Source organism: Acartia tonsa, chromosome 2 (assembly GCF_053477335.1).
Source record: "Acartia tonsa isolate MP-2025a chromosome 2, ASM5347733v1, whole genome shotgun sequence".
Classification (NCBI taxonomy): Eukaryota; Metazoa; Arthropoda; class Copepoda; order Calanoida; family Acartiidae; genus Acartia; species Acartia tonsa.
The window spans coordinates 44,698,517-44,710,983 of NC_137261.1; the positions used below are offsets into that span (position 1 = coordinate 44,698,517).

Consider the following 12,467-nt stretch of genomic DNA (forward strand, 5'->3'; position numbering starts at 1 on the left):
ACTATCTATGTGAAAATGATCTCTAAAGAAAAAATATTACAAGTTATATATTAAGCTTGTGAAGGGAACCTAAAAAGGTTCTGCAAAGAATAAGTATTCATTATTCAACTAATTTTATTGTTCATATTTAAGCACAAAAATTCTACAAAATTGTTTAGACTTTTAAAGCAGATTTTAAAAGATTTTGTTCTTTAAGTATGATTTTGAAAAGCAAAAGTCTGTGTGTATTAACTACAAAGTGATCTTTGCAGATTTTTTTAGATTGAGAAAAATAGATTTTAAGAATTATTTTTCGAGGTATTTTTTTCATGGTTCACGTTTGCTTAAAAAATGTTATTTCTCAGATTCTCGTATGAGATAATGCATTAAAGTAAAGAACACAACATGTAAAATTATTATGATAATGTTTAAAATATTTCTTATTATTATTTTAAAAAGATTATCGCAAAAAATCAAGATATTTGTTTTAATTTGTAAGCAAATAAAGTTTTTTTCTTTCACTCCGGAGGCAAGGATTCCTAATAATCCACGCGTAAAGATTTTTCTTCATTCCGAGAGCAGAGATTCGTAGTAATATATGTACCTAGCGATTTCGGACAGGGCAATTTTAAACCTTGAGAAAGTATTTTATAGCAATTATTTCCTAGGTACATATATTTTCGTTCATGTTTAAAAATGTAAACTCTATTTTCTATGAGATAAGCATTTATAATAATGAGCACGATGTATGATATTATTAAAATATTGATTATTATTTATATGAATATCGCAGAATTAATTTAAGATAAACTATGCATATTTTAAATTAACCTTTCCTTCATTTTATCGCAGATATTAAAATAAAAGCGGTTATTAAAAATTATGATTAATAATTGATTCTTATTTTATGAAAACTAAGAACATTTTGTTTAGTAAAAAGCTACATTTTCATATGCCTATTTTTATGCCTAAAATAAGAATCAAATGAAATGCGATAAAATTTTATTCTATTTCATATGCTCAAATTTAATTTTATTGAGTTTAATTTCTTTTCAAAAGTACAATTCATTATAAAACTTACCTGAAAAGTTTAACAAAAAGGAATAAATGTGTCGAGGTTGCGTGATTCGATATTTATTCCAAGAAAAAATCAAGTATTTTTTTAGCAGATTTTTTTTAAAATATATATGAATTTCAATCAAGTAAAACATTTTTTATTCAGATCAAGGAATGATTGAAAATTCATATTTAAAGTCTCATATTTTTTTACAATGAAAAATTGGTATTTTTTCATAATTTCAATGAAAATTCTAACGAAGATATTATTATTTTGCTATTCTTTAAGTATTAAAAAGTTTTATTGTTGATTAAGATATTACAGTTCTTATTCATTAGGTTTGAAAAACTTTCTGCCCAAGGATTTTGAAATATTTTTTCTTACTACTCTTTTTGATGCTTAACAAATTTAGTTTTAAGTACCTATAAATCTTAATTTTCTTGTCTAAGATTTATTTCGTTTTATTTTACCATTATTGTTTACATTTCAACCTGATTTCGTAGGTACTTATTGATTTATTTATAATGATTTATTACCTATTGATTATGAAATGATTATTATTTAGTATAGTTGATATATTTACAACATCATGATTAATAGGATTATCTATTTTAGGATTGTGTATGTGATCTTGTGATTGTCATGTGCATGGAATGTTGTATGGTACAAACCAATCCCCATCCTTCTATCCTAAAATGTGAGGTATTATGAGTCCTAGTGAGGAGTATAATATTGTGTATGCATTTCACGGGGTTTCATTTAGTTAGGAGCAAAATTGTCACGTTATCGGGATGTGGCTATTCTCATGTGATTATGGTGAGTTGAGTTTAGTGAGAAATGTTGCTAGTGCTCAGCGCAAAAAAAACCTTGAATCTCGTTAAGGAAGTTAATTTGACTTTCAAACGGGGGGTGTGTCTTAACCTCTTTTCGAGGAAGCTTTGTGTTTATCAAGTGCGAAATTAATTCCTTATCATTATTCAAGAATTAAGCGCAAATGTCGTCTTTTTTGACTTTCCCTTCATAAAGTGACGCAGCATGGATTGTTTATATGCGCCCACGTTTTTCACTTTTGAATGAGATATGAGAGTGTGAAGATTTCGGAGAACAAAATTGGGCCTATCATTGGTCTCATAGTGTGTGAACGACCCTAGTATACCAGGGATTTGAAACCATAAGAGCTTCAGGTAGAATTTGTTAATTTTATAAGGAAGAATGGTGTATAGGACGATTATATGTAGTTTTAAAAGGCTTTAGCCAGCTAAGCATGATACTTAATTATGATTAATATATGTTTTAGTAATTTTTATGTGCCTTATTGTTGCATTTAACAATGTTTTATTAAACCAAATAATTTTCCTTTAAAGCCAAAGTTTCCAAAGATTTTTACCGTAGAGAAAAATGATTTTTAAAAAGCAAATAAGATTACGTGGTTATAAATAACTGGAATTATGAACTAATTGATATTGTAATTTCAGGTCTTTGAAATAATTTCATCAATAAATCTATATTCAAACCTGCTGTTGAAACTTGATGGTTCCTGGTATTGGGGGTTTGTATGTTCGCCAACTGATCTCGTGAACTTCCCGCTAATTCGGAAGTCAAGCTCAACCAAAGTGTCATGGTTGAGACAATAAGTTTATTTTAAGAATCATAATTTTCGGCTTTAAAGGATTGACTTGAACAAAACCTAAACAAATGTACATACACTGTAACAGATATTTTTTAAACACAAGAAACAATAATGCATTTTTAACTGCATTGTTTTGAAGTTTATAAACAGACTGAAGCATATTTGTTCATACTTTTTCATTCTTTACATGTTATGTAAGTATCACTATTTTTATTGTAGTATCTATTGTATATATTGTATGAACATTATCCTTTTTTTTTGTCAATTCTATTAGTTAAGTTTTAAGGTGAAGCTTCCTGATTTGTCAATTTTTGAGATTTTTGATTGGCTAGTTTAATAGTTAAAATTAAGTGTTGCCTGTAAAAATATAATATTTTAGGCCATTTTTATTTTTTTAGATTTTAAACTTTTTTTCAATTTTGCTTAGAATGGATTCGTAATATTTTTCTGATTCTAAAGGTATATATGAACCCATATTGTTTTTGTCTGTTTGAGAAAATATTTAGGTTTAAAGTTTTTATTAAACTGAGGTTAAAAAAATAGATTTTTTCAATAATTACTCAACAGAATTTTAAAAGTAAGGTGTCAAATTAAAGATCTTACTATTTTTGTTCATACTGTCAATTTTCTTCTTTTATTTTGTTGCGTTTTAGTACCTTAAAACCGACTTAATTATTTTTTAAAAAAACTTAAATTACTTCAAAAATAAGAGGTCTACATAAAAACCGATTGCATATCTAAATTCTATGGACAATTTTACATCTACTACTTACTAAAAGAACCGGCTAGCTATCTTAAATAAAAAGCAAAAAAGTTTAGACGCCTTCTTTAAAGCTTTTGTTATTTTTCTGCCTACTCCTTTCAACTTAAAAGACAAATTATATAAAATTTATTTATATTATCCATGTATATTCTAACTCTTTTTCTGCCACTGATCTTACCAAGTAATATTTCTAGGTTTTTTTCTGATTTTAGTAAGACTATGTGTGTGAATATCTTATGGAAAAGGTAAAGTTGAAAATAAGATATGAAGTGAAATGTACATAATGGATGGTTAGCTGAAAAGGTACAGGCTAACTTCCTCAATAATAAGCTTAAACAGGGATAATCCTTATAATAAAGTAACAGGATTTCTGTGTGCCTTCATGGGAAGGTTTAGAACTATTTTGGAGGAGGGGACCATTACCCTCCCAAGAGAAATCTTAACTTAGACTTTTTAAAAGAGATTATCTTAAGTGCCTCTAGAGGCTTAGTACTTACTTATCCCTGCTAAAACTGCTTAATTTTTCTTTCGGTTACAAGAAAAGTTTATTAGTCAAAGTTTTCATAATAATTAAATTTCCTTTTTTCTGTTAGTTGTTTGACAATATAATCTTAATATTACTTCTCATGAACATCGGAAAATAGTGCTCGAAGCTAGCTAAGATAAATAAGTCCCTTATCCTCCCCCTTTACCACTTGCCTTCCCTGATGCACGAACTGACCTAAAAATTAGGTCCATATTAGCAAGCTAAATTTACGACAAATTTTCTCCTGTCAATATATCCACGTATATCCTATATCCATTGTCGTTTGACAATCTATTAAAAATATCCCATTTGTCTGTGTTTAGGTGTATTACTTATACTTATAACATATAATAAGATCAAAATAAGCTCTTAAAATAAATTGTAAATAAGTTTGGATACAAACAAAATTCTATTTATGAACTTTATGTTTCTCTTAATAATTACAAGGAAAAACCTAATTTTATGGGAAAATAAAATATTTGGATAATTTTCTATTCTGTGGCTAACACATAACAATGGATATAGAAAAAACGTGGATATTATGACAGGGGAAAAATTTTCAATTTAGGTTGCTTACATGGAAATAATTTAATTGTCAGTTCCACATCCTGTGAGAGGCGAGGGGATGGGGCAAAGCGGGTGGATGGAGTGTATCGTTATTTTAACCCACTGCGAGTTTCACTTTATTAAAGAACATGAAAATCTGGTGTAACATCCAGGTAATAATGAATCCATTCACCTAACACTGTTCTCAAATAGAATTTAGTTTTAGTAGCGAAGCTGTTCTTCAGGTAGTTTTACAATTAGTCAGTAGTTTCGCTTTTTTGCACGTTAGTTAAAAATATTGTAAATAAATGAAAATGTATTTTTAGTAAAATTAAACTCAAATTGTTTTAAATTTAAAACAAAGACCCTGAAGTAATTTAAGAATAGTAGGTTTAATCTTTAAGAAAAGAAAAGGATATTTTTGGCTATTATGCACCATGCTATAAGCGTGACAACTTATAATGGGGTCTTACAGTGTTAGTATGACCATATTTAGCTTTTTTTCCCCTAAGGTAATCTTTAACATCGGGAATTAATAATTATAAATGTTGTTTGTTATCCTATACTTGTTACAGCTGCGCCCTTAGAGGCCTTTAGGGACACTTGAGGTGGTGGGGATTAAATTCGACCCCCCCCCCTTTTTTTAAAATTTAGTTTAAGAAATTATTTTTTTTCATGGGGGGGGGGGGTTCTCTTGGGAAGTTGGTGGTACCCTCCCATTTAAAAGTTATAAACCTATGAGAAGCTACATTGTAAAAAAAAACATATAGGTTAGTGGTCACTGAGATCTTTCGATACACACACAGAGAGAGATCCGGTTACTTTAATATAACGATGTCCGATCGTTCTTTTAAATGATTTTTTACCACGCATTATTGGATGTTATAATCCTAGTTGTATCAAAAATATCCTGCAGATAAAAGAGAAATGATGCAATAAATGTCGCTGCCTCTCCCTCCTTCATCTTTCACAGATAATTTTGAGCAGTAGCAAATCTTCTTTATTCTTAGAAAGTTCGCATAACTTGACGTTTATCCGACTGTCTTACTGGGTAAACTAAGTTAACTCGTTCAACGCTTCATAAAAAACATTATAAAATAAATAAGTACTAGCAGATACGCCGTTATTGACCAATGGTAAAATTTATAGTGGCCTCTCATTGGCTAATTTTATTTGTTACGTCATAATCAGTCAGACACTATTACTGTGTTCCCCTAGAGGCACTTGAGGTGGGTATGGGAAATTGGGAAAGTCGACCCCCCTACTTAAAATTTTAGTTTTAAAATAATGATAAAAGTAATTTTTATTTGGGGGAGGATACCTTTTTCTAGGCGCATTTCTCTTGGGAGGGTGGTGATACTCTCTCAAAATAGTTATTTTACAGGACCTAGGAGAAGCTACACTGTAAAGGAGATCCCAATCAGTTCATTGATTAGCGAGATCCTGCGGTACAGACAGAAAGAGATCCTGTTACTTTTATAAAAAGAGTTATTTGACAATATTATTTGCTTAAGAATTTTCCTTCTATTTTATATTTCCTGTATAATCTCTTATCTACGCATTTTTGGACATATTTGTTCCTTTTTAGAAAGAAAGAAAGAAAATAAAGTTATTTTAGAGTTGAATAGAGTCAAGTCTAATAGTGGCAAACCTTAAAACTTAATAGGCGATATAGGAAAAAAGTTACATTTTTAAGTCATTCTGCCATTCAAAAAAAATAATTCATAGTTTTGACTTTTTTTATTGAACACTTTTATTAAAATTGAAAGGGGGGGGGGGAGGGTGGTTATAATGAAAGGCTTAACACAGTTATTTTTTTATGTATAAACATGTAACATACTTAAAAATCAATTCCAATGCGCAAAAATGTTGTTTATTTAGTCCAAATCCTTAAAAAATCTAAACACTGCTTCTTCTGGGATATTATTGACTAAAATACTTTTTATTAACATCTTAATAAATTGCATGGCCTTAGTTTTTAAGGCCTGTTACGTAGTAGTGCCATAATATAATGCAACATAAGTTACGGTGATTGCAAAATTTATATCTCCATAAAATATGATAAGGTTATCATAGGTTAGAAGACTAAATTAGAAACCTCTAATAAATTTCCTATATGGTATAAAAACAAGAAAGATTGCGTCCAATGGTTGCCAAGAATAATTATTAATATTTATTAAATGTAAGGTTAAGATGTATTACCCAGACAAATACCTGGTTTCAGAGGTGGGGACCTTTTACGTCTGCTATTAAATCACTTTCTTCTGTTTTGCAGCGACTTTGCTGTGTTAATATTTCCGATGCTTTTGGCTGACATTCAAAAACCCAATTAAAAATCGGCACAGGGAGCCCACCCCAGCCTGTGAACATACAGATATTTAACCCCTGGCCTCTCTATTCTTTTACTTTAATCAATAATTGCTGAAGGAATTTACAGCTCGATTTGTCCAATACTATTTTGTTATATTTGTTTATATCCATTTTTAAAGAATATTTTAAAATTTATACAAATATTTGTTATGTACAAGATATCATATAAATTTATAACAATTTTTAAGGAAGGGTCGTATATACACCCTCCGAAGAGAAATCGTCCCTAAAAAAAAACACTACCCCCCCAAATTTCAAAACGTTTTCTTTTTAAAACTAAAACATAAAGTGAGGATCGACTCCCTCCCATCCCTTCCCCAAGTACCCCTAGGCCTCTAAGGGCGTAGCCACTAGTCTAGTATATACTAAATCCAGATATATTTGTTAAGAGTCAGAAGATTAAATGTTTGCTCTGATATTAATGGTCTTTAAAATGCTGCATCGAGTTGTACTTTTTATATTTACATTTATAGTGGCGTAGCTACTCTACAACTAGTCAATTTTTATACGTCGGAGCGTCAATTAGGATTAAAAGGTACACCGACAAACCTCCCCAATGGACAAGTCTTTTAAAGGGACAAACCTCTTAAAGGGACAAACCTCCAAAGGGACAAACGGAGTATCTATAATATAATTGATTTTATACTTTTTCATTTTTCTTTTCAAAAATACATGTAGCAAAAGATTTTTATTTTAGCAAGTCACCAAAAGCATTTAGAAACAATCTTGATTTGGGTTCTATAGTGCAGCTAATCTATAGAAAGTCTAAACGTCGGGATAGCAGAAAGTGTTATGTGTGACGTCATAAAAATACGTCTAAAAAGGAAGGATGAGAGGAGAAGTGGGTAGGGAAACCCCTAAAAAAGAGATGGATAATATACGTATTTTTATGACGTTACACATGACAATTTTCGATGTCCCCAAAACGTCAACTTGAGATAGGTAAAATTAACTATAATTTAAGATCCTTTACTATTTACACTTTGATATATTAAAAATTCATCTTACTATTCCTGTATAATAGTCCATTCATTCAATAATCTCCTCAGCAATATTTTATGTGAACAAGAATGATAATATCCATAAAAGCGAAGCTTTGAAACCGTAGGACAAACGGACATTACACATGTATAGTGTCAGAACTAAATAATCAGAATACAAATGTATAAAAGTCAAAGCAAAATTGTAAGTAAACTTGTTGAAAAACTTCTTGATACAGGATAATGTTATGGACATACTTACATTTTTAAGACTTCATTATAGAGTTACTTCGCTTATAATATCGCACTTTGTTGTCCCAGGAATCAGTATACCAAAAATAAGATCAATTAGATAATTATGTCACATAAAAATTTGTTGTTAAAAAAGTTAAAACAGCAACATGTTTAAACTGGACGTACGGACATTCTAGTAATGATTATAGAGTTGCTAAGCTTTCTAATCGTTCCTAACTACTACAGGGTTCACCATGCAAAGTTTGAAATCGATGTGACTATTCTAACATGCCTAAATTAACGGAAAAAAGTTAGCCGTTCCGGACAAACGGATGGACGGAAGGACGGACCTATCCGCTTATTATAGAAAAGCTTAGCTTTTAAAAATTAACCTTTTATTCTGTAAAATAAATCTTAATTTAAAATGATGATTTTGGCCTAATTCACTTTATTTTATTTTATCTTCCTCAATTAATCTTTTCTCTATCCCTTTTTAAGAGCGAAGCTTTTCTATAATTATTGTCAGTCTGTCCGTAACAGATGTTTTTTTTCATTATCAATTTAGTCATATTAGATTAGAATTGTCCTATCGAATTCAAACTTTGCATGATGGTTCCTATAACAGTTCGGTATGCTTAATTATTCTATTCTTCTGATTTTTGGAGTAGTGATTCCTAGGACAACAATAGCGAAGCATCTTTATTCGAATTTTAAAAATGAAAATATACCCTTTTACAGTAACCTGTATTTACACGCAATTTTGCAACACATTTATTTTTATCAAACTTACAAATTCATGTTCTGATGTTATGGAATATGGATGTTGTCATTATTGTTTCTCTAACTCTCTCGCTATTTTATGTGTTAACAAGGACGATTTTGAATATAAGTGGTGAATTCTGTAATAGTTTTTTATCAGATTTCCACGGATATTAAAATAAAAAAACATAAGACTAATACCAGTTTTGTTTGTCCGGGCCTTCGGTTCATCCGGGGCTTACTGGTTTTAATCTTATAATTTTCTTTTAATATCTACGGTAAGCTGTCTATAAACCATGCGATGAATAACTATTTTGATTTTCGACTATTGAAATTTAGACTTTAATAGCTGCTACGCAAGAGAGTACTGTAAAGTATATTATAAAATATGCATTTTATGCTTAAATTTATGGTTTCAAATCTGTGGGAGAAAGTGGACAACGAAAAATAGATATTTATCTAAGATTAAAAAAAAATTATTTTATGCCTCAGAGAGGGAAGGGACATTGGACTATTGTTTATTACAATTGTCCCCAAAATTCTATAATCATATTTTCCTTTTTTTGGCTGAACAACTTTGGGGACTTTCATTGAATCTTGATTGGTTGGTTCAATAAGTTAAGTGTCCAAACGTTTCAACCACTAATTGTAATCGACAGTAGGGGTAAGTTTGTGTATCCTCCTTGGGAATATACATCAATTTATTGGCCATTTTCTAGAATTTGTGAAAAAGATTAATTCATTTTCTAAAGTCATAGCCTTATATACCTGGCATGAATTAGATTGAATAATGTTTAAATTTATGTTATAAAATAGATTGATAGATTACCCTGAATCCATTATATTCAATAGTTCCATCAGAAACGAATCTAAACAAAATTTGTTTTAAAACATTAACGTCTTAATTAATGTAGTTTTGATTTTAACAAAGCATTTGATATATTGTAATTATTACAAGAATGTTACATCTTTTGTATTAAGACTTTATAATAAACCGGTTTTAAACATACAAGAAATATGTTTTTTATTGACCACGGAAATGGAAAAATATCAAAGAACTTCCAGGCCAACAAAAAACAGATTTATGCTAATTAATCTCAGTATCTGCGGTCAACTATTTAAAAAAATTGTAAATATATATTTTTTATTTCATGCAAAAATCATAACAAAAATAAATTATGATAAAATTAAGTTACAAATATTCCTGCGATATTTTTACCTGAGCCATAGAGAAGTGCCAGAACTTGTGATAACTGGGGGGAAATTGTCTCCACAATATTTGCCTATCAACGGCGAGTAACCCTGATCACCATCTCGAATCTAAATGAAAAGGAATGATTTTATGGAGAGAAAATATGCGTCTAGGCTGGAAAAATCTGCTTTAATTTAAATCTATATAAAGACTTGACATATTAAATTTCATATGATATCAATTGCACAATTAAAAACTTCCTAAAAGCAAGATATAATATATGATTTCAGATTAACAAGGAGGAAGGTGAGGCAATGTTTTATTATCTTACAACACTTATTTTCTCAAAAATTCACTAGTTACCACAGATAAAATTTCTATTATTCGACTTTGAAAGATTATTTTTGTCCATATATTGTCCTATGCCTAAATACTACTAGAAGTTGGCACTGTATTTTCAACTAGAAGCTACTACCCTGAAGCCTCTGGAGTTACTTTAAGTGGGAGAGGGAAAAAAGAGACACACTCCCCTAAAATAGTAAAAAACTTTTCGGGATCTATATGAAGCTTCAATGTAAAGGAGAACCATATCGATTCAGCGGTTAGTGAGATCCTTCGCTACAGACAAAAATCTTACCACTTCAATAATAGGATTTGAATGTGTAAGTAATTTTTCAGAGTTATTAGAAGTAATGAAATGAAATCATATTAAAAGTTTAAAATCTTTCAATCTATTTTATTTCCATTTTCCTATATTTAAAGAAGATATAAAGTACTTGTTAAGGTTTACATACTTTTTGTATGTAGAAAAGTTTGACATTTTCTTGTAAGTTTTTATTTTTAGTTAGAATGTTTCAATTGCAGATGTATATTCTTGGATTCCAGGGAAGTTTTATATGATTTTATTTTTAAGGGGATTGGGATAAACCCGCGACAATAGCTCCACACGTAGAGCATCCTCCCGTCGTCACAAGACCCCGTCATAACCAAAGACGATAGAAGTGGTTCCTACTGCTGCTATGTCAGTTCCGCGACATAAAGAGTAAGAGTAGGAGAAATGTTATAACGGCTTTAGTGTACAGAATACCTTTGAAATAAATGCTGGTTACTTATTAAAACTTGCATTCTATTTCATTTTATTCCTGAAATGACAGAAATATATTTAAAGTATATTTCTGTTTAAATCAAAACTCAAGCAGATTTTGTGTGCAGAATATTTAGATTATCAAACATACTGACCAAAAGTGTACTCAAATATTAATGAATATAGGATATACATGGATATATTGACAGGAGAAAATTGTCGTTATTTTAGCATGTTGCATTTATTGGTCAGTTCGTTCATCCAGTGGGAGGGGAGGGTTATAGTGTAAATGGGGTGGATTTGAGTATAACTTTATTAGAGTACATGAAAATCTGGTAAAACTTCCAAGTAAAATATTTCTACATATCATAATATTATATCCTTTTGGATTCTTTTTTGTACAACTAGGGTTTGTTTGTTTGCATTAATGATTAAATTATACCCCTTATTTAAAAAATGTATTAACTTTTTTTCACAACAGAATTGCGTATTTTTAGATTTTTAAGAAAATATAAATGCACTATGTAAAATGTATGTATTATTTTTTCCCAAAGAAAATATACTTTTTACAATTGCAGTATAAAACTCAAAAAAGAAAGAAAATTTTTCAACAATGCAATATTTATCAATAAAACTTTCTGAAAAAGCAAAGCTTTTCTTTAATCATGGTCTATACGTCCGTCCATAACAGTTAGCTCTTTTCGTTAATTTAGGCATATTAAAATTATCCTATCTATTTCAAACTTTGTATGATGATTTCTGTAACAGTTACCAGAAACTCCGTGCGTGCATTTAAAACACGATAATATTTAACTTTCCAAGGACATAAAAGTAAAATATTCTAAGCGATGCATATCTCTAATCAAGACCAAAAATGTAGGCATGTCCTTAAACAGAATCCTGTATCTAAGCAATTTTGCAACAAGTTTATAATTTTGTTCATACCTTTAATTTAATATTCTGCTCATTTTTTGTAAAAGAGTCTTTTAAACATTGATTTGTAAAATTATAAAACTTCCTTAAATATTTAAAACAAAATTAAGATACTTTAAAGGTATGTATGTGTATTAATTTCCTTTGCTGTACAACAAAGTAGCCCATATATTTTATATTTTTTTTCACGTCAATAAGGATAATATCTATTATTTTACTATTGCATAAATATACATATATGTATATATTAGTGATATCCACTTACTTGAAGAATTACTAGCGGCTAGGGGCTAGAAAATAGCTTAAAGCCACCCCCAAAGACTTAAATCTTAAAATAAAACAGCCTAAAACCATAGAATTTTAAGCAATAAAAATAAAAAGTAGAGTATATATATTAAAAACTTGTATTGTCCG

At 29.6% G+C, this 12,467-nt stretch overlaps 1 protein-coding gene across 1 annotated transcript in view; it reads right to left on the reverse strand.

The window, feature by feature from the left end:
• The window catches only part of LOC145311951 (neuropilin and tolloid-like protein 1), a 72,544-nt gene that overhangs the window by 40,336 nt on the left and 19,741 nt on the right, over positions 1-12,467 (reverse strand). The window contains exons 7-8 of the mRNA XM_080151020.1: positions 10,064-10,164; positions 9,674-9,713 (exon numbers count right to left, since the gene is read on the reverse strand). Of these exons, the coding sequence (XP_080007146.1) occupies positions 9,674-9,713; positions 10,064-10,164 (141 nt within the window). The remainder of the gene's footprint in view (positions 1-9,673; positions 9,714-10,063; positions 10,165-12,467) is intronic.